The following is a 22,916-nucleotide window of genomic DNA, read 5'->3' on the forward strand; positions in this document are numbered from 1 at the left end:
AAAGGGGGCGGTATGGTAGCCTAGTGGTTAAAGCGTTCGCTCGTCACCCCGAATACCCCGGTTCGATTCCCCACATGGGTTCAATGTGTGAAGCCCATTTCTGGTGTCATCCCTGGAAGCATCCGCTGAATATTGCTGGCGTAAAACTAACTACTCACTATTTACAGAAAGTAGATGATGCATTCTATACACATCTGGTAGTAAAATGCACACATGTAGCATATTTTGTGACAAATACATAGCCTACTGAATACATAGTACAAGCATTAATTAAAATGATTAGCTGGGATTGATGCCTTCATAGAAAAAGACATTCGTGACAACTCGTGTTATTCCGTTTCGAGACGAATGGCTACGGAAATAGACGAGAAGTGACGATTTTAACTTCGAGATTAGGGCTGGGACGGGTAGGAAAAAATGGAATCGAGTACCCGCATGTACTTACCCGAATCGGAATCGAGTACCCGGAAATGTAAGGAATGCAGAGCTTCTGTCAACTTTCTGAAGATTCAATCACTAGTTGAAAGAGATTATTGTAGAAAACTCGAATGGATGGCAATAGGACATTAAAACGGATCTAAGGCTATTTAATTTACGTCTGTTAAACCAATATATAGAGTAACACCATTACTTACATTCATCGTTAACATTTCGTACCCGCTGTTACTGTAACTTTCACTAGTTGGAGTCATTGTGCCTTTGTATAAGAAGGGTAACAGGCAAAACCCAAACAAATACAGGGGAATTTCTTTATTAAGTGTAATGAGTAAAATATTCATTAGTATTCTAGATTCACGTATTCGAGTTTGGCTGGACTTAAACAAAACTGTACACGAGTCACAGGCAGGTTTTAGAAATGGCTACTCAATATTTGATAATATTTTCATTCTACAGTCGCTTGTCCAAAATTCCCCTAAGGAAACCTGGTCATAGGTTTTATGCTTCATTTATTGATTTTCGCAAGGCCTTTGACTTAGTAGATAGTGATAAGTTATTGTATGTACTGTTAAGCAAAGGTGTTCATGGTAAGATCTTTAGGCTCTTAACAGACATATATAATAAGGTCAGAGCGTGCGTCCGAGTTGGCAGTAATAGGTCGGATATATTCACAACTTCACATGGCGTCAGACAAGGGTGTATGTTGAGTCCGGTATTGTTTATATATTTTATAAATGAGTTAGTAGAGGAAATGCAAAATAGTGGTATAAGGGGTATATTTGTCAAATCGGAACTGGACGACACTTTACTGCTGCTCTTTTCCGATGATGTCACCATGGTAGATGATTCTGTCGTAGGGCTGCAGCGAAAATTAGATTTCCTACATACACTTTATTTGAAATTGGGTCTGAAGATGAATTTAGATAAGTCTCAAATTATTTTCTTTAGAAATGGTGGCTATCTTAGAAGTACAGAGAAATGGTTTTATGATGGTAAGGAAATGAGAGTTGTTAGCTATTATAAGTAATTGTGTGTCATATTTGTGGTCTAAAGCTTGTGAAACTCTGTCGTTAACAGCAATGAAAGTAGCATTCCTGTCAAACAAATGCTGATAAAGTATGACGCACCTCATGAAATGGCTAAAAACATATTTGACACGAAAATAGCACCTATTTTGCTTTATGGCGCTGAAATTTGGGGATATACATATAGAGCAGATATTAGAAAGCTTCAGGGCTCGTTCTTCAGGAAGTATTTAGGTTTAGGAATATTTGTGTCTACAAAAACTGTGTTAGGGGAGTTGGGCAGATATCAAATGGCTGTTAAAAATTTTAGTCGGTGTATCAGGTACTGGTGTAGACTCATGAGAATGAGTAGCCATAGGGGTTTACTCCCATAAGAACTACATTCCATTTGAACTACATCCCAAAATAACTACAGGGATTAATTAGGGATTAATTATTTGAGCAGAGGCACCCCCATGACACGTAATGAGCACAGTCCATCAGCTCTCCCATATGAACTACTATTGACCAGTAATTATGTTGTTGTAAACGTAATAACCAGAAAGTAAAGGACAAGAGAGAAGGGTATATTGTAGTTAGTTAATGTTGTTGTATTCATATGATAGGAAAAAAACACAAGCCAAGCCTAGCATATTGGTGTAAAAGGTATATTGGAGTAAAGGTGAAATATAAACGAAAGAGTTTTGAAGTTAAAATAGTATAATTGTTTATATACTGCAATCCAGTACCACGATGCAGTTGGCTACTTATTGAAGCTGGGCTAAACTAGTTCTACATGGATCAGATTGAACACCGAGGTTGAAAGTGATTCTAAATTATCACACTAAATATTTAATCCTATCTATAGATGAACTATCTGTACATCTATATATATAACTCCAGACTTTATCTGCACAAGATATTTCGCCGTTCAACAGCTCTTCATGTGTACAATGAAAACTAAGTGTCGTCATAAGCGATGCATAACGGTAGTAGCTATGTCGTCATCATGGGTATGACGTTAGTGACAATAGGTAATATGTAATAGATATATAAGACACAATTATCTTCTTAGGTAGTTGAAAATGCTGTTCATAAAGCAGTAACAGTCCCAAGAGAGACACTTATGAAAACAAAAGACACAAATACAGAGATGGACGTTCTTCTATTTGTTTGTACCTACAATCTAAATAACTGTACAATTATGCCCATTATAAAAGCAAATGTTCCAATTTTGTATAGAAGTGATACTTTGAAAAAAAGGTTTATCAGTCAGTGTAACAAAATGTCAAACACCACAATGTGGAACTTGTTCACTGAAGACTGCCAATTTACATTTTGTGAAGGCAAACTATTTACTATAAAAACCCACATGAACTGCCGCAGCAAAAAATGTTATATATGTTTTGTTTGTTTTCTGTTGGGCAAATCCATTAAGCAGACGCAGGTAATAGCATGAAGTTAATCTGTGCACCGGACCATAACATTTGTTGTTTTAAGCTATAGGGAGGACACCGCAATAGGTATCCTCGAGCTTGTTATGAAATGCTTAAAGTCTTTGACGAAAAGGGAAATGTTAACTGGGTTTCTCATGTTCGTTCACTATTGTTTTAATTTGGATTTTCTTTTGTATGGATTACACAAGACTCTGGCGACGTAGATGTATTTATGACAACGTTTCAGCAACGCTGCAAGGATGTCTGTTTCCGAACCTGGAGCAGTGATATTGGTAGTAGTTCTTTTCTTAAAGTTTATTTTGGAAACAGAAGTTTATATAACTGCGTTGTACACTAATAGAGACTTGATGCGTATTTTATGTAAATTTCGTTGCTTACATCACAGATTGGGTGTCCAACAGTTGCATTTCAATAAAGACAATGTCGATAATACTATAGCAATATGTATCAAGTGTCATGTAGATATCGATGTCGTAGAAGACGGATACCACTTTATATTAGTATGTCCTTATTACCATACAAGTCGGATGAAGTTTGTGCCTGGGTATTATCATATACATCCATCTGTCTTTAAGTTTAAGCAGTTGTTATGCACAAAAAATATGAATGTTATTAAAAGTCTAGCAATCTATCTGAAGAGAAATCTACCTGTTTGACTGCTATATATTGATGTAGTATATTTATGTATATCTATCGAATGCGCACAAGCAAAGAATTATGTATTTTCTGTACTCTGGGCCATGAGGCCATTATGCGAATAAACTCTCTCACTACTCACTGCGCAGATAAATTACAGTCGTTAATAATTACCTTCATTTATCGGACAATACCAATGATGTAATTGTGTGTTACGTCAATTGTGAAAAAGACAAGTTATTATCTGCTCTTGTCATTACAGAGTTCTCTCCCTTTCCGGGTACTCGATTCCAAGAAATAGGACTCGATTCCAGCTGTACCCGACCCGGCTTCGAGTACCCGAGTACCCGTCCCAGCCCTAGCACCAACACAGTGGCATTTAAACATGATACAGCATCTACGTCTGTGTTGACTTTATGTCTCATTGACATGACAAAGCTAGTGGATTTCTAGCACACACTCTGTCGCAGTACGGCAGTGTAGAAAGCGCAAACGCTCCCTTGGAAGGAGACAACTGATCCAAAATTAAAACGATTATTTTCCATGACCATTTTCATAAATGTCTAATGGTATCTTAGTATCTTGAAATTTCAACTCAGTTGCTTGCAAATTCATCTTATATATCATGAAGTTTCAACTTAGTATCTTGAGGTTTAAAGAAGGGCACAGCACATGTACCTGGCAAAAACATGGGATGTTGCGCGCTCAAGTAGGTGATTGGGCGACCTAAGACGCCGTTAGCACATTGCCATTGCACATTACAACTACTTGCGACAGTCCCCACGCACCTCAAGTGTTAAGTAAATAATTTCTTGCCATGCTATGACAACTGCTATACGAGTGTAGGACAATACCAGAACAATCCCCATGTATATTATGACGCAAAGGGTCGATCCCTTTTTACATGTGTTCAATTCATCAAATGTTTCTGCAGTCCAGCATGGTGTTCCGTTTTAACCACTAGTCTACCCCAATGCCCCCTCTCATACCAAACGGTGTTAACCGCTGCTGGTTGTTGATTCCGTGTCTGGCGCGCGATCGGCATTTACGGCATGTGTTTGTATCAGTGTGTCAATGGGGAGATGATACTATGTAATTGGGAGGGAGTCACTGAAGTGTTTTGCGTTTAGTAGTATTCCGGACACCAGGACATCTTCACACATTGTACCTACGTGGAGAATCGAACCCGAGTCTTCGGCCTGACGAGCGAACGCTTTACACACGTGGAGAATCGAACCCGAGTCTCCGGCCTGACGAGCGAACGCTTTACCCACGTGGCGAATCGAACCCGAGTCTTCGGCCTGACGAGCGAACGCTTTACCCACTTGGCGAATCGAACCCGAGTCTTTGGGACTAGTATAGGCTACCCATCTGTCCCTTATATATTGGTATCCATACGGGACGGGTTGTCCGAGGCGCACAACGCGCTTTCCAAAGCTGCGTTCCTTACAAGGCTCTAATGATCGTGGGTTCGAATCCTGTATTTGCTCCGATTAACTGTCCTGTGCGTCGGGCCTGAACTCTGGTTTGGTATCTCAGGAGTGCTAAACGTGTACAACCTGGCTGAATGTCGGGCTTACAAGAAGCACAAACATTGTCGTACAACCAAATGTGTCATCTATGGGAATGTATCTTGAAGGTATTCAGCTGGGTAATCTCCAGGATCTAAGATGTCATGTGTACTAAAGGTTTCCTGGGCTGTGGTTATTGTACTGAGTGAGGAGTGAGTCAATGAGTTTGGGTTTTATCCTGCTTTTAGCAATATTCCAGCAACATCACGGCCTGGGACACCAGAAATGGGCTTCACACATTGTACCCATGTGGTGAATCGAACTCGGGCCTTCGGCGTGACGAGCGAACGCTTTAACCACTAGGCTACCCCATCGCCCTCTAGGACGCTGTGATGCTAGAATATTGTTGACTTCGGCGGGAACGACTTTTAACACACATTTTAACACCCAAAGTTCGCTAAAGTCACCACCTTAAACGTAATACGTCGAGCATCTGTTGAAACAGCCAAAGACGATATCGCTCGAACATATGTTTAGAGAGCCAATATCCGTTGTCAATTGCCACACAATACCACCAAACAACATGTGGCCAAAAATCATTCTGATCACCCGTCAAATTGAGAGTATCTGACCAAATCTGAAACGTAAAATCGTCACAAAATCAAATTCACTGTCAAATAAGGGAAATCAACTAACTGTAGCACTATGTGATCAACTTTGCTATCACAGCTTAGCACCGTCGCTCCCAATAAATGATGGTTGAAAAAGAAGGATTGTTCCACTCTTCAGTAAGGGCATTGCCGAGTTCCGGTAGGGATTCCAATAGGGCAGGACGCTCGTTCCACACGTGTTTCATTTGATTTAGGTCTGGCAAACGGATCCGGGTGCCGTTGTACAAAGCGATGTTGGGGCTAAGGTAATCATAACTCCCATACATTAACATAGACTTACGAATGTCGTAGCGCTAAGGATGTTTGGTACAACAGAAACCTGAGAAAATAGTTTCTCGCTCTATGCAGACATCAACGATCATGGCACGATGAGGTCGTGTGTTGTCGCCCATGGCGTTCCTGTCGTGCACCAACACACGGTCTCACATACACATCCAGAATGTCATCCTTGCCATCTATCATCGCGTCCAGGTGTAGGACAAGGAGATCGTTCTCAACCTCCACTGATCCCACACCGAATTATGAATGAGCTCCCGCCATAGCGGCCGTGTTCGGCTACGTTGGACTCTTGACAAGTCTAGACGGTGTCCCAATTCATCAGTGAAAAGTACTTGACCACAGTCCTGGCTTGCCCAATCGGCGTGATCTTCAGCCCAATCAAAAAGTGCCTCTCCGTGATGAATGTGAATGTATGCCCTCCGTGACCAGAGATACTCCCTACAGCGTCAGATGTGTACTGTGTGTCTACTATCGCTAACGCCAGTAGAGATCCGCATGTCTTTTTCAGTCACGAGGTGATGGCGTCTTTCTGAAATGAGAAACCTGTCTTGCCGCTGTGTGGTGGGACACTGTCGACCACCTGCATGTAGCTGGGTAGCTGATCCACACGTTTGGTGTCGATACATTGTCCTCCTGAACACGCCAAAAGACGTTGACGTTGCAACGTGACGTTGTTTTAAACTATGCATCTGCATAATTCCGTGGTCGTCAAACGGCGCCCTTGAAGCAGTTGCCACATCCAATGTTGCTGTTGCCCCTCTGATAATGATGTGCAATGGTTCAGTAACGGTATCCCCAAACACAGATTTTCAAGCACCTCATGTACATCGTTCCCATCACTGCATTCATTCCCCTCACCATGAAACTGAGGTCCATGGAGGTTACCCACTGAGTCGGGATGTTTCAATGTTCTATTTGTTCCTTCGCAAACTTTGAGTAGCATAAATCCCAAACATAAATTACACTCCAGCATGAATGATGGGACAAAGGATGTATTTTCAGAACCTGAAAGTTGTAGAAGCTCAGAAGATCAGTCGGCAATTCAAGACGGATCTGGTTGGGTTCAGTATACACCATAACGTGGGTCAACCTGTTACACGACTCCCGTGACGCAAGAGCCGGTCTGCTTTGGCTATTTCCGACCTAATCTGCGTCATCGACACAGACTTCAGACTTCATAAGCTGTTGTCGTCAGCAGAGTTCTTTCTCCTCACTGCGGTGTTGTATGTTTATTGTCCGCGGTGTGCAGATCACGAGACACACGTCAAATAGCAACAGGCAGATGTCGCGTGGTTCTGCGTGGACATAACTGGAGCAACCTTCTTGGACGCGCGCGCGCACATATACACTCACTAACTCACAGACGCATGCACACACTGACAGACGCACGTGCACACACACACACACACTCTTTCTCCCCCCCCCCCCCCACACCCCACACACACACACACACAATGTGTGAACTCTATTCCGTAAATAGACACACATTCACAGACGCACGCGTACGCATACACGCGCCCTCTCTCCTCTCTCACAATGTGCGAACTCTATTCCTTAAAAATAGCATACATTTCTACCTTATTAGTTTTCTGAATCCCGCCCGTCCAACCTCGCATTTTAAGTAGTTCCATTTTGGCAATTCCATATGACAACATCTTACATGTCTTGGAACATTGTGTCATTTGTACCTTATTACAAATAATTGTATGGGGTTCTGCGTATATACAGGGGGTTCTGCATGGTACCCTGTTTATTCAGATTGGTTGGTTGTTTAACGCCGCACTCAGCAATATTCCAGCTATATGACGGCGGTCTGACCAGACAATCAAGTGATCAACAGCATGAGCATCGATCTACGCGATTGGGATACGATGACGTGTGTCAACCAAATCACAGAGCCTGACCACCCGATCCCGTTAGTCGCACTCTTTAATCAGTCATTGAGCTCGCCCGATATATCTCGAATACTGTTCAAAACTCACTCATATACTACTACTACTACTACTACTACTACTACTACTACTACTACTACTACTACTACTATTGGGTCGGTGGGGTAGCCTAGTGGTTAACGCGTTCGCTCGTCACGCTGAAGATCCGGGTTCGATACCCCCACATGAGTACAAAGTGTGAAGCCCGTTTCTGGTGTCCCCGCTGTTATATTTATGGAATATTGCTAAAAGCGGCGTAAAACTAAACTCACTCACTACTACTACTATTGCTATTGCTGCTGCTACTGCTACACAATTCAATGTTCATGGTGCTACATTGTTGTTACCCAGATGTTCATTCCCAGCTTCCTGGGGAGTATGCAAATACCCGTGCACAATTACCGGGGCAAAGATCCTCCTGCACCTGGGGACGACGTGGGAATCAGCACAAGCGAGCTGGGCGTACCCGACTTTCCCGCCCAACGTATAATAACCCCCCGTTTAGTTTCCGCGCGGACTCAACATGCAGTTTCCATAAACAGAGTTGTAAGTTGTGGATGAATGCATGTTTTTATTTGATTGTTTGTTGTTTAAAGCCACACTCAGGAATATCCCAGCTATATGACTGTGGCCTGTTCATTCAGTTTTATTGTCACTCGGAAGACCCAGGTTCGATTCCCCACATGGGTTCAATGTGTGAAGCCCATTTTTGGTGTCCCCCACCGTGATATTGCTGGAATATTGTTAAAAGCGGCGTAAAACTAAGCTATACTCACTCATTCAATTTTGATCAGAAAATCCAGTGATTGATCATGATCATCGACCCATTGCGGTGGCTGATCACCCGATCTATTTAGCCACCTCGTACGGATAGCATAGACTGCTGTGTGTGTGTGTGGTGGTGTATTTGGCTGAATATGTAACATTTTGACACAAACATCTATATTCAAATTGAAGAGAGGTCAGATGAGATGGGAAATCCAGACATTGTCTAAAATCTAGAATGGCTTAATTTAGGGCATTAACGTTACAGTAAGGAAGATTTTATTGTTCAGGTGCCGCGAGGTGGATCAGGGGCCTTGTGTCTAACCTGAAGACTCAGGCGGTGATCTTTTCAGAAATGGTGTTAAACATGCAACATTTTATGTCCGCTTTGTTGGTTCTGAAGTGCAGTGTACAAGTCTTACCACACTTCTTCATGCCGAAGTTTATCACAGGTGCCATCTTCATTTGTCGACCTCTGGGTCCTATTCCACAAAGCGACTTAAACCCTACGACTGTCACAAGTCTGTGTTAACCTGTGGAGATTACGACACAGGTACACGATGTGGTTAGACAAGAACCGTATTCCTATATTTTACAGACGCTTCTAACAATGTTTACCATATTGCGATGCCAACTTGTATTTGTCACATGTTTGTTTCCTTAAAATTATGTTTCAAACTCGTGTTTTTTATTTGATATTGAAGGAAGAGTTCCTCTCAAAGAAAAACAATACAGGAATAAAATATTTTAAAGGAAAAGTTTTTTTGTGGAAGAGCTAGGTGTGTTGAAATAATGTGTTGTGAAAATATTCAATCCGTACACCTTCTTTGAAGGAATAGAGTAGTGTATTTGAGACAGTGATTAAAAAAATATTGTGTTTCTAATAAAATCCCAGACTTAGTACTGGACGACAATATTATCTATATCCACGTTGTTTGGAAGGGCAAGAGGGGTGGGCGATGTCTGTCAGTGAGACCATCACGTTTCATTTGCGGAGGGTAACTAGGAGACCGTTTAATATTTTGTAATGAAACCTTTCATTTACAACAAACACATGTTAAACAGGTGCCTTTCGGTGTTTTGGTATTTCCCCAAAATATTTAGGGTGCTTCCTTGGCAACCAACCAGACCTACAGCCTTTGTTTCCAGAGCGTATCTCGGAAAGGTTTGAAAGACATTCTCTTAACTCAAGACAAAGGGCAAGGGTCATTTTGTAATGGACGTATGTTGCATAAGGAAGTCAAACATTATAGATATTAAGTCGGGCATCAATCATTTTCAGTTCATATTCTTTTTTAAATTTGAGTGAGTGAGTGAGTTTGGTTTCACAGTGGGGAACACCGGAAAATGGGCTTCACATATTGTACCCATGTGGGGAATCGAACCCGGATTTTCGGCGTGACGAGCAAACGCTTTAACCGCTAGACTAATCCACTGCCCTTTTAAGGATCGAGTACCGTCGCTATTGGTGTTGTTTTCGAGTCAGTCTTAGTTACCTTTAGACATTATTAAACATCTTTGTTCTTGTACTTGTGTTCGATTCCTATTGGCCATATACATTTCCTAACAGAAAGTCAACATGTCAAGGTTTGGTATTCGACTCTGAAGAAAAAGGATCAGAGAAAAGTATTGTTTTGAGGCAAAACTCACCATTTAACGTTACCAACGACTCAAGAATATACACTCTCTCAAAAAAGAAACGCAACCCCTGTTTTTTTTTGGTAATGTTTATATCAATTTTAACTGGTTATTACATTTGTATTTTTAAAGATAATGCCATGAAATTTGACATGGTGAACCTTAGGTCAGCACGGTATAAGGTAACAGTTAATGCAGGTCAGTATCGAACTCTCAATTTACGCTAGGGGGCGTTGTCTTCAGTATCTCGTTGTAGAGCCACGAGCTCTAATCACAGCAGTGCACCTCCTCGGAACAGAACGAATCAGACGGCGGATGTTTTCCTGGAGATTTATCTCCACTCTTCCTGGAGTGCTGCGGCCAGTTCAACCAACGTGTGCGGTTGTGGTGTACGTGCACGAACACGACGATCCAGCTGGTCCCACAGATGTTCGATAGGATTGATGTCTGGCGATCTTGAGGGCCACGGCATCACGTTGACGTTTGAATTCTGTAGGAATGCCACTGTTGCACGAGCTGTATGAGCGCGGGCATTGTCATGTTGAAACAACTCCCTCTGTTGGTCGATTATCGGCAGAAGATGTGGCTGTAAGACGTCATCAATGTACCGTTATTGCCGTCAAATTGCCACGAATGATGACCAAGTCTGACCGTTGGTTGTAAGACATGGCTCCCCATACCATGATGCTTCCTTTCCAAATCTGTCGACCTGTCGAACGCAGTTCAGTGCAAAACGTTCATTTGCTCGTCTATAGACACGTTGTCTACCGTCACGTCGTTGAAGAAGAAAACGAGACTCGTCACTAAACCAGACTCTTCTCCAGTTTCTGAGGGTCCATCTCCTTACGTTAGTACACCACCTGAGACGTTGGCGTCGATGTTGGCGTTTCAAGACGGGCCCAACAACTGGTCTTCTTGCACGTAAATTTGCCTCATGTAAACGGTTCCTGATGGTTTGGGCCGATACTCTCCTCAAACCTGGCACCTGTGTTGCAGTGATGGTGGGTGTGGCATGCCGATTACGTAGGTGGCTGAGTCGAATAAAGCGATCCTGAGCCGGTGTGGTGATCCTAGGTCTACCGCTCCTGGGACGATCTTCAATTGCATGGAACTGTGTGTAACGATTCCAAAGTCGTGAGATTGTTGTTTTGTGTACGTTTAGATGACGGGCAACTGTTCCTAAAGCTTTCCCCGGCCTCAATGCGACCAATGGCAATATTTCGATTTGCTTGTACTCAAACGGGGCATTTTCGAACTTGATTTGCAGAAGAGCAAATTATGAGAAAAATTACAAACTACGCGTGCTTTTAAAACCCTCTACATGAACTGTGTTTTCAACGATTTGCACGTGCAACAGGCTTTTAGCATTTTGTACATAACAATTTCGCACTTTCTCAAATAACACGGATACAAAGGTCATCATGTGTGAAAATGGTTCCGTTTGGGAGCTTATACTGATCAGATGGGAACGTATTAACAGTATTTTGAAGAAAATTCTAATTTACATTCACCATCTTTATTCTAGAAATGATGTCAGATATTTAGATAGGGGTTGCGTTTCTTTTTTGAGAGAGTGTAGTATGACCAGAAATTATTGAGAATTTTAGGAATATGTTTAATTGGATTTCTAGTATAAACAACCTTAACCAGCTATCAAGTGCTTGATTTCATTTAATCCTTTTTCATTAGTTTGTGAAGAGTTATACCCCTTTGTTTACTTGCTAGCAGACGACATTTTCAGTGATCCTCAGTATGGATGATTTAGAGAAGTGGAAGATGATTTTAGAGTATTATAACAAGGACATCAGATCAGCTAAAGTGATTTCAAGTAGAACAGGCATCCCTTTGTCCACTGTTTATCGTGTTTTGAAAAATATTGCACATGGATATGGCATTAAGCACCAGGGAGGCGCAGGTAGGCCCAGAAAATTGACTGTCGGTGACAGGAGGCGGCTTGGTATTCTTGTTTCTAAAAACAAACGAGGGTAGTTTAGAAAACTTAAGGCTGGATATGATTGATAGAGGAACTGTGGCTGTCTGTAAGGAGACAATTAGAACTGAGCTGCATGCAATGGGTTGGCAGAAAAGTCGAGGAATTCCATCACCGATCATGAAACCTGAACAAAAGGAGCGAAGGTTGAACTGGGGCTTACAGCATAGAAATTTTAACTGGGACAATGTGATTTTCTCAGATGAAAGTACTGTGTGGCTGTTTCCTAATACACTGACATTCTGGACCAAACAAACTGAAAAACCTTTGTATCAGTGCCCAAAGTACAGTCCGAAATTTAATGTGGAGTGGCATATCTGTGTTAGGGGCAACGCCCTCTGTGTATTTGAAGGAATATGACAGTGAGGAATATCGAGGGACATTACTTCCATCTGCTCACGTGTTCTATGGACATTTTTTGCTGACACGGACCCAAAACATCGTTCAAAGCATTCACAGGCCTGGTGGTCCGATATTGGGACAGCTATGCCCTGACCTAAACGACTTTTCAATAAGAAAAATCTGACAAAATTTGAAATCAGAGGTGGTCCGATATTGGGACAGCATGACCACGACCCACTTCTTTGATCATTGAAGCCCCACCACATTGAAGCCTGCATTGCTGCCCGTGGTGACTTGACAAAATACTAACTGTTCACCTGTCTTTGAATCTGGAGTTATGTTCTGCTAATATTACATTTAATACGTGAGTGAAAAAGTAAAAAAATTACAATCTTTAAATTCTCAATAATTTCTGGTTGTACTGTACATAAATTTGTGACACTATTGTGTCTGCATATCAAAGAGGAACAAAAGAGAAACTATGCCTCTCTTTGTTTTAGACCTTTGAGATACAAAGAATGTCCTATAAAGGACAAAAGAGGGGACTGGTAAATGATGGATGGATTCCGCGAAGATGCAAGAAGTTATCAATCACAATAAACATTGTGACATGCACTAAATCTGGCAGCTGATGAGATCAAAACCTATGTCGTTTTCATACAATTATAACATTTTCAGTGGTATTGACTGAAGTACCTTTGTGCAATGAAATGGCTTGGCATAATTGATTGATTACTTAAATCAATTAATATTTTGTATGGTCATCAATAACTGGAGTATCAGACGATTAATACTGTATTGAACGACTGCAAATTAATATCCACACTTACTGGTCACTATCAAATTCCTGTGTTTCTGGTAAATGTTGAAAGAGTCACACCACTTCCTTTCTCTGCAGGGGCAGTGGGGTACCCTAGTGGTTAAAGCGTTCGCTCTTCATGCCGAGGACCCGGGTTCGATTCCCCACATGGGTACAATGTTTGAAGCCCATTTCTGGTGTCCCCGTTGTAATATTGCTGGAATACTGATAAAAGTGAAAACTAAACTCACTCATTTCTTTCTCTGCACACAGATTTTAACCCACAAACATTTCCATCTAAATGTCCGGGTAACTTTACAAAGTACAGGATACATAGACAGTGTTGTCTGTCTCCATCACCTTGTTGATATATGCTTTTTCATCATGAGAAATCAGTACAATGCATATATTTTTAATATTCAAAATTTCTTTGTGGAATATCTTTGTGGATTGAGGAATTAGTGGTTCCTTAAACACAGTTGGTCTTCAGTAACCCATGCTTGTCGTAAGAGGCGACTAATGGGATTGGGTGGTCAGACTCGCTGACTTGGTTGACACATGTCATCGTATCCTAATAGCGTAGATTGATGCTCATGCTGGTGATCACTGGAGTGTCTGGTCCAGACTTGATTCTTTACAGACCGCCGCCATGCTGAGTGACGCATAAAACAACAAACAAACAACCAACAATTTCCATCAGGACAGCAACCATTTCAGGAATAACAATACAACATAACACAAGATGATATATTTCTTTCTTATTTGCTCTGATATATGATAGAACAGGGGTAAAATAGAATAATCTGTAAGCATATTGTCAACATTTCTCATCAACATTTACTTCACACATATAAATATTTCTTTTGTGCATGACACTTATTGACTTTTTGTGGTTTTAAAAACAAAACAAAAACAGATCAATAACTCACAGCAAACAAAACTATTTTCATCAAACTGTATTTGTTGACATTAAACTATTATTTGTAACATAAAGAAAAATAGAGACCATTCAGAATGTGAAAGGCCAATTCAGCCAACACCTTCGTTATCAATCTACAGAGAAATGAGATCCAATTCTACCTGCATGCTTTTGGAATCACATCGACATTAACGAGGCACTGTGTCCTGCCAATTTCTGTTCTGGATCTATAATCAACCCATATTATAATTTGGGTAATCTTCATGTGTCTTATTGGTACACATAATCAAATAGGATTTTACCAACAAACTGGGTTTTGAATGACATCAATTAAATATGGTAAGCATGCCAATTGTTTGCATCAGAATCCCCCTTTAATGCAAATGATGTTTTCAACCCACTCATCCTGTATTGGTAAATACACCAGACTTTTAAAAAAACCCTGAAATGTGAAAACAAAATATAATGAAAAGCAGTGTGTTTTTTTCTATTCCGCTCACCAGAAATAAGTAAACAATTAAATACCAAACTCATACACTGTTGCCATGAATATAAATTCATCATTTAAAATAATCCATTAAAATCCTTTCAAAGCTTACCTTAAAACCTAAAAACACAAAAAGTTATAACCACCTTCAACAGATATGTGTCAATAAAGCAAACAGTTATCTGTAAACGTGCTACTCTCCCCAGTTCACCTGCCCCACATCTTAACATTTTGAAGAAATAAAATTTGAAAATGGAACAAATATTTTTATATTTTGACACCCTAATGCCACAAATATTGGGGCCCTAGGGTCCCAATCCACAAGGCGTTCATAACGTTTCGACCTGTCGTAACTCTATAGTTTATCATAGACTTAACATAGGCAAATGTTGTAGTGCAACGAACATATTGTGGATTGGGACCCAGATGTGTGAACCACAAAATAAAAAAGCCTTTAGCTGAAGCTCCCTTAAAACTGAATACCAGCTAACCCTATCACAAGCACCGTGCAATATTAAATATATAATGATTCACAAAAATAAGTCCCCATAACAATGCAACATCAATAATATATTTCACAACCCATAGCATATTTCTTCATTAATACCCAGGTGTTTGTGATGAAATGATTATAAAGTCTATACCTAGGTGATAGAACTGATCATGACTCAGATATTTATAAATAGAGACCATATGATAAATCTTTACATTATGGTCCCTGATTAAAACAAAATGCTACAAAAATGTGTCTTGGACATGTTGATTATCACCTAGAAATCATCTTTGGTTGAGTGTAAGACAAACAGATTCAAGTCTAGTAACAGGAGTTATTGTGTGCAATTTTGCAGCTAAGACAATAAAAAAAAAATTTAATGAAAAAATAGAAAGACCAACATTCCCACAGGGTTGACCTAACAAAATAATTGGTCACTGATCAAGCAGGATGACATTGAATATATGTGTTCAGGTCAGTGTAATACTTATTGTCTTTCAGACTTTCCTACATTGGAAAACATCAAATTTGAAACAAATTCATTAACATTCTATGTATACTGAACAACATTAGAAACACACCACACTAAAATGCACCGACGATGCTCAGATATCATGGGAACATTTCAATCTGATGGGGATATTTCGTATCATATGGGTGGTGTTTTTCTAATGTTGTTCAGTATACATAACAACATTAGCAAGGTACCAATTTTCAAATTGCTGTTGGCAAGTTTGAAAGATACTCTCAGATGGAAAGATTTTAATAACAGTTGTTCTTTAAAGTTCCTGAGGATGAACCTATGAATCTGGAAGTATGTTGCCAATTCTTAATGTTCAATTCATTGTGTAGAGGTTCCTCCCTTATGTGCAGTAGGATCCAGTGATGGATCCAGATTTACCCTGATTATGTGTTCAGGTTTGACAGCACCATATTTGACTCATGGGTTTCACCAAAGTGAAAAGATAATGTCTCAGAAACATCCCTTAAGGATTTCCTTCTACATTACATAACCTGATAAAACTGGAATACTTCTTAAAGTGACCATAACCCTACTTACTCATTTCCTAAGTCATCCTGACACAGTGCTGACATACGGAAACAACTGCACAAAGAAATGTTCTGGAAATGTTGGAACAGTTATGAAAGGTTATCCTATCAAAAATAATACAGAATTTGAGGCTTCACTGATGGGGATGAAGATGATAATGATAATGAAGTAGAGTGAGTGAGTGAGAACGGGTCGACGCTGCTTTTATCATTATTCCAGCAATATCATGGTGGGGGATACAAGAAATGGGCTTCACACATTGTACCCATGTGGGGAATCGAACCCGGGTCTCCGGCGTGACAAACAAACGCTTTAACTACTAGGCTACCCCACCGTCTGATGAGGATGATGATGATGATGATGATGATGCTGATGATGATGATGGATTTCTCGATCCTTTTGCACTTAGACAGTAACACAATAAAACAAAGGCATAGATCAAATCTAAGACATAAATATACTCTGGTGTATAAAGGATTTCATCAAGACACAGGGCTTAAACTCAGTAGACAATAGCATAGTGTACATTCTCCCCTTCATGAAACAAAATAAACTAATTATTCTTCATGTTTTGTTGACTTCGAGATAACATAAAAGATAATATGATACAAATATTCTGTTTATATTATATGTACCATATTACGGTATATCATTAAATCAAGCAACTGGGAAATTAATTCTTGATTTAAAATATTTCCTTCATTAGCACTAAGGATGAAAAAAGACTTTTTAAGCAAACATTACTCAACAACTTCTGCAAATCACTGCCAATCACATACATAATTTAGTCTTGAATTCTTTAAAGTATCTTGAGGTCAGTTAGTAATTCAGAGAAAAACAGTCAAAGCACACATATGGAGTAATTCTTCAAATAAAGCAAGAAGTTTTGAAATATGAAAAGTATATGTAATGATATGAAGTGGAAATACTGCAAAAATCATTTAAACATATTCACTTAATTCACAAATAGTGAACACAACTGGGGAAAACAATATGTGGAAGCCGAAAAAACTGCAGATTGTATTCACTTTCACAACACTAATTACAACTATCATGTACAACAGTGACCTTGGGTCGCTATGGAGACGGAAGACTTGTATGGAAGGAATGATACGCAAACCTTGGAATGAATCGAACAATATAACTTACACACTAGTACCAATATATACATATGTTATATACAAACGTATTTTCATCCGATATATTTGTGGGAAACATAAAGGAATATTCACAAAACTATTGATGTGACACATAAAGTGGAGGAATAAAACTGTGGAAGGAATATTCTCCTAAAGGTACATAATAGCATCTTCAGGTCAGGAATAGAGCATATTCTGTGAGAAAATGATTTTCCTGAAAGAATGTGTTCATTCTTAAAGAATACATATATCTGCAAAGTTTTCGTAATGTTACGACCTGTCGTAACTCTATAGTTTATCATAGGATTACGAATGTCGTAGAGCTACGAACGCTTTGTGGATCGGATCCAGGATTATACAGGTCAGACAAAGACTTTTACCCCAGAGAGAACCTGCAAGTGTCACACGATATTAGTATCATCAGATCAGGAATGGTACGAGATTATTTGTCTAATGTTAGAGAAATATACAAAGAACATCTTTCTAACTATTATCCATCAGAACCACTGACTTTCTCTTCTCGTACATTCAGAGTAATATTGGAACTACTTCTGTGTTCCTTGTTTTCACTTAGTGTCGGAACATGAGGACAAAACTGCATGGCGGCAATGCTAGATCAGAGGAGTTACTGTCAGTAACTATATGTAAAAAATATGTATTTCTCATCCAATACTGGTTTCTAGAGGAGATATCGCTTGTAGAAATTCAAGTGATATCTCCTAGAAGATATCAATTTGGTAAGTTTTGAGCTAATTGATGATCTGTCAATGTTTTCGGACTACTTTCATCTCCCTTAGCTGTAAGCAAATGGAAGTTGTTCTTTGATGTCGAAAGAGTTATTTTTGTTCATGATTTGTTCTAATGACATAAAAGTTTACTTAAAATGCCACCAAGAAATGGTGAAACTTATGCATTGTAGAATTTAAAGCAATAAATGTTAGCACTATTTTTTATGTGCTTGTTTTTTTATGACATAATGGTGTCACTTGTTCTCTCTTCCATCACACTTATTCACTTGGATGTATTCATATGCAAGTCTTCAAATGAACTTGTTACAGGTGATGTTTCGTTTACAATTTCTCTTGAACGACAAATTAAGTATGATATTGGATGATAAATAGAATCTCACCCTTGTGTCTTTTGATATCAAATACATTGTATATCACTACGTAATGATATCTTACGCTCGGGTGAGATTCTCTATGTGTCATGATGAACCAGAGGTAAAAGACACACTAGTGTTGGCTACCTTGGGAACACAGTTCTGATTCTGCTCTAACAACCTTACTTTGTTCAACACCAATCAGAGGCAATGATAATTTGAAATGTACCTTTCAACACAATTTCTGTATTAGCATGAGAAATAATGTGTTCTAGTATATCAATTATCAATATCACTGAGTTCTTGGCATGAAAATATCACCACCTCTGTTGAGAAATGTCCTTCAAAGTTTCCTAATATAATGTATAAAATCTCTAATATACTAAAACTGCAGATGAAAATAAATTTACTATAAGATTTTCTGAATCAAATTTCAAGATAAGATACTGATATTTTAAAAGTGCTTCATACAGTTTTCTTGGATGTCTTAATTGGATTATCATCAACTTATAAACCAATTTATCGATATATATTTATTAATTTATTATTGTTGAGCATATCTACGGTTGGTAATAGGTCAACAGAATGACACCTGATCAACACACCTGCTAAAATAATTTGAAGTACCAAAGAATCTCCCGTATATCTCTTCCCCTTTAGTTATAGGTGGAGTTATCTCCCCTTATGTTAATCCACGTACTTACACTTTCCATTGTGACTAAATTATAAAATACAGCACCATTGTCTGAACCCAAACTTTGCCTTCACAACATATTCACAAACACACAGTGAAGACATGGACTTAGAGTCATGCTTTTTATACCAACAGAATGCTGTGGTCTAGTGGATCGAGCAGGGTTTTACGAGACGCAGAAACATGCATCCAGTAGACACAAATGTAGAGAATGGATGCAGAAGAAAATTCACTGCATCCAGAGGGATGCACAATATTATTCACTGTACCTAAAACACATCTATGACTTTGGTGGGTGTTTGTTTTTTTCTTTCAGAGCAGTTACGTGCATCATTTCATCCATCAGTCCACATGATCAATGATCATTCCAGACTCTAGAAAATTACCAAAAAGTACAGTTCTCTAAACCATTACTTCACAAGACCCTCATTTTGCCTGCAAGCACCCATAAAACTAATAATTAAGGGTCCCCAGGACCCTATGTTTGTGAGTCGAGGTAAATCCCTGCTAGAGTATCATGTCATTTCATCAACCTATCCATGTAGAGCCATCAATCCTTCCTTCATGAATATGTCCTCATTCAAACTGTCAGACTAAACTGTTCCTTTCTCAATGAACATACATTATACATATATAGTTAATAAAATGCCTCTTTTGACAACAACCTTTGATGATTTTGTATTTGATCACAATCTCTTCCACGACCATGGCATATTTTAAATAATAAAAATAAAATATTTTAGAATCCTGATCACAGACTCAGTAGTAATTTGTCTAGATACAGCAATATTATATTTTCGTACCTCTCATGAAATGGATGTGAATCTGATGAAAAGAGAATCAGTCCTCTCAGTAAAATCTCCACTTCAAACCCCAGTGGTCTTAGGAACAGAGTATCGAGTTATGTCCCTTTGTTGTTGAGGTCCATGCTCCTTGCTTGACCAGTAATAAATGTCAACAGTCTGCAGTACCGATTCCACAAAGTGATCTTAGCGCTCAGATTAATGCAGCTGTCATGTTCTAACATAAACTTGTGATAATCACAGCAGTACCGATTCCACAAAGTGATCTTGGCACTAAGATGAATACATCTACTTTGCTCTAACACAGACTTCCAGTCATACTAAAGTACTGTCAGAAATAGAAAAAAACTGTTTTTTTCGCATTGATATCTACAACTTATGTAGTTAATATGTGTAATTATGAAATATCTGTTAAACTAAGTTCGACCAAACTACAGTCTCAGTGGTAGGGAGATAGGAAACGTAGAAAAAGGACTTTACTGAGGAGAGATTAGTGCAGAAATGAGAAATGCGTTTTTTTCAAAGTCCAAAGCGACCTATTTGGAACAGGCCATGGTTTTATGCAAATTAATGTGCGATGATATTATATTACAAATGACAATTTTAAATGTCCATTTTGAAATTAAACTATCACTATAAAAAGAAACAGGTAGGAGGGGTTGTCTCAAAAGCAAATCCAGGACGGGTGTCAGAGACGGTGGTTGGGGTCGGGCTGGGGGGATAGAGATATAAGCTGAGATAAGATAATCCTTTAGGGGAAGCAAACGGCATGTCATAACAATTTACAAATAATATCCAGTCCTGTCGATCTTCGGGTGGTCATGCCACCTATATATTTTGAGACATTTAATACGATGGCTGATTTAAGGTTTCCATGGGTATCATACCCTTTTACGTATCTCAACATAAACTTTATGATCAATAAATGAGACATATTCAACACTCATGAAAAAGCATAAAATATCTTTGTGATGGCCCCTTGTGCTTGTAGGCAGTACGTGCATTTCATGCCAGGTGAGTCGACGGTCCGTTGTCATACCTGGCTGAGCGACCTAATTGCCATCTATAGTCCGATCTATTGTTTTCAGCAGCTATACGTATTTTTTCTAAGTTTTGCCCCATTTTCCGAGTAAACATGCTTTTTTGGATATGTTATTATGCATCCAACTGAAAGCCCAGTTAGGCCGATGTGGGTTATTTCGATATATGCTATTCGAAAATTTGTCAATTTTAGGGATACAAAGTAACAGCCTAAAAACAGTTTTTTTTCTATTTCCGACAGTACTTTAGAGCTAAGCACTAAGATCCCTTACTGAATGGTGAGCTGGTCTGTCTCACATAAACAGACATGCCGTGACTTAACCAAAATATTGTTGACAACGGTGCTAACCATAACTCAATCACGTTTCTCTCGCAACTCTTCCTGCGCTTCCATCTGCTCTAGTCGGCGAAGTTGCTGGTTGACTCTGCGAGCAGCTTCCTTGTTGCCTAGTTTCTCCTCCATTTCCTTCAGGTAGAAGTAGAAGGCCTTCTGGTATGGCTCCACCTTGATTCCCTGGAATCGGTTGGAAGATGATCAGCACGAGTGAGGGAGTCAGATGGGTTATATGGAATCGGTCAGAAGATAATAAACGTGAGTGAGGGAGTCAGACAGGTTATCATGACACTTATAGCAATATTCCAGCAATATTATGGCGGGGGCACCAGAAATTGACTTCACATCTTCAGAATCGAACCTTATTATGACAAACGAACACTTTAACCACCAGGCTATCTGACCATCCCACAGAACATGAATGATGGTTGAGATTTGGCACTTTTTAACCCCCACAGAAGCAGCCATTAATATCGCTGTGGTCTACCTGTGTTCTGACTTCATGTCTGAAGAGTCAAAAACTTAAAAACAGCTAGCCTGGAATATTTGCAAATTATGTCATTCTTTAAATATGGAATGATTGCCAAAAATACTTTTTGTGTTTTAATTGCTGTGTTAAGACATAGCTGTAACATATGTTATATTTGGGATTACACTTTCTTAGTAAAGTACAAATTCTAGTACTTTTTTTAGTTGAGCCTCATCCGGGATTCGAACTCACATCCTCAGAGTTCGATGGGGCTCAACTCAAAAAAGTACTAGAATTTGTACTTTACTAAGAAAGTGTAATCCCAAATATAACATATGTTACATTTGACCACTTTCTAACTGACATAGACATAGCTGGGCACTGGTTTTTATAAAGAGAAATGTGTTGTATTTGTCGCAGGGTGTTGAGTCATCCCACAGCTGACATCGTTTACTAGTCTGCTTTCTGATGGGGCTAACATCTTTGGTCATGTTGATCAGACGGTCAGGGGTTTGTATCCCAGCATGGGACCCGGACGTATTCTTGCTGCTAAACATGGACAAAACTGTCAAGCTTCAGTCTAGTACCTTTATTATAGCAGCCAATATTTGTTTTTGCTTGATATTTTACATATTTTCTTGGTGTATTGTGAAATATGGGATCATTATCTGTCTGTACCTAAGTAAGATCATTTAATCTTTCTCATTTATGCTGGGGTTCTTAAGAAAGGAAGCTCGAGGGATTTAAGAGGAGGGTAGGCTCATAAACTCATAGTTTTATCCTGAAATTCAAAGTTTGAAAAAAACGTTGCTGATGATGATGATAATTTGGAGATTTAATGTGTGCTTTTGGCATAATGCATATTTTGCATGGGCCCGTGTGTTGCATTGGAATCTTGAATGATGATGTCACCCACTCCTCCA

The 22,916-nt window shown here is 39.4% G+C and overlaps 1 protein-coding gene and 1 long non-coding RNA gene across 2 annotated transcripts in view; both read right to left on the reverse strand.

Annotated features, from left to right (window-relative positions):
• Nucleotides 1–14,204: 14,204 nt before the first annotated feature.
• LOC124267467 lies at nucleotides 14,205–20,565 on the reverse strand. Its single transcript, XR_006896034.1, has 2 exons — nucleotides 14,822–20,565; nucleotides 14,205–14,639 (listed from the first exon to the last, which is right to left on the reverse strand). It is a non-coding gene; the product is annotated as an uncharacterized LOC124267467 (long non-coding RNA).
• Nucleotides 20,566–21,189: 624 nt separating this feature from the next.
• Nucleotides 21,190–22,916, reverse strand: part of LOC124267466 (F-box protein At5g06550-like) — a 40,130-nt gene continuing 38,403 nt past the window's right edge. Inside the window, 1 exon segment of the mRNA XM_046702386.1 lies at nucleotides 21,190–21,704. Coding sequence (XP_046558342.1) covers nucleotides 21,546–21,704 — 159 coding nt within the window. The 3' untranslated portion in view covers nucleotides 21,190–21,545.

Source organism: Haliotis rubra, unplaced genomic scaffold (genome assembly GCF_003918875.1).
Source record: "Haliotis rubra isolate DU_JTF1 unplaced genomic scaffold, ASM391887v1 Scf1312, whole genome shotgun sequence".
Classification (NCBI taxonomy): domain Eukaryota; kingdom Metazoa; phylum Mollusca; class Gastropoda; order Lepetellida; family Haliotidae; genus Haliotis; species Haliotis rubra.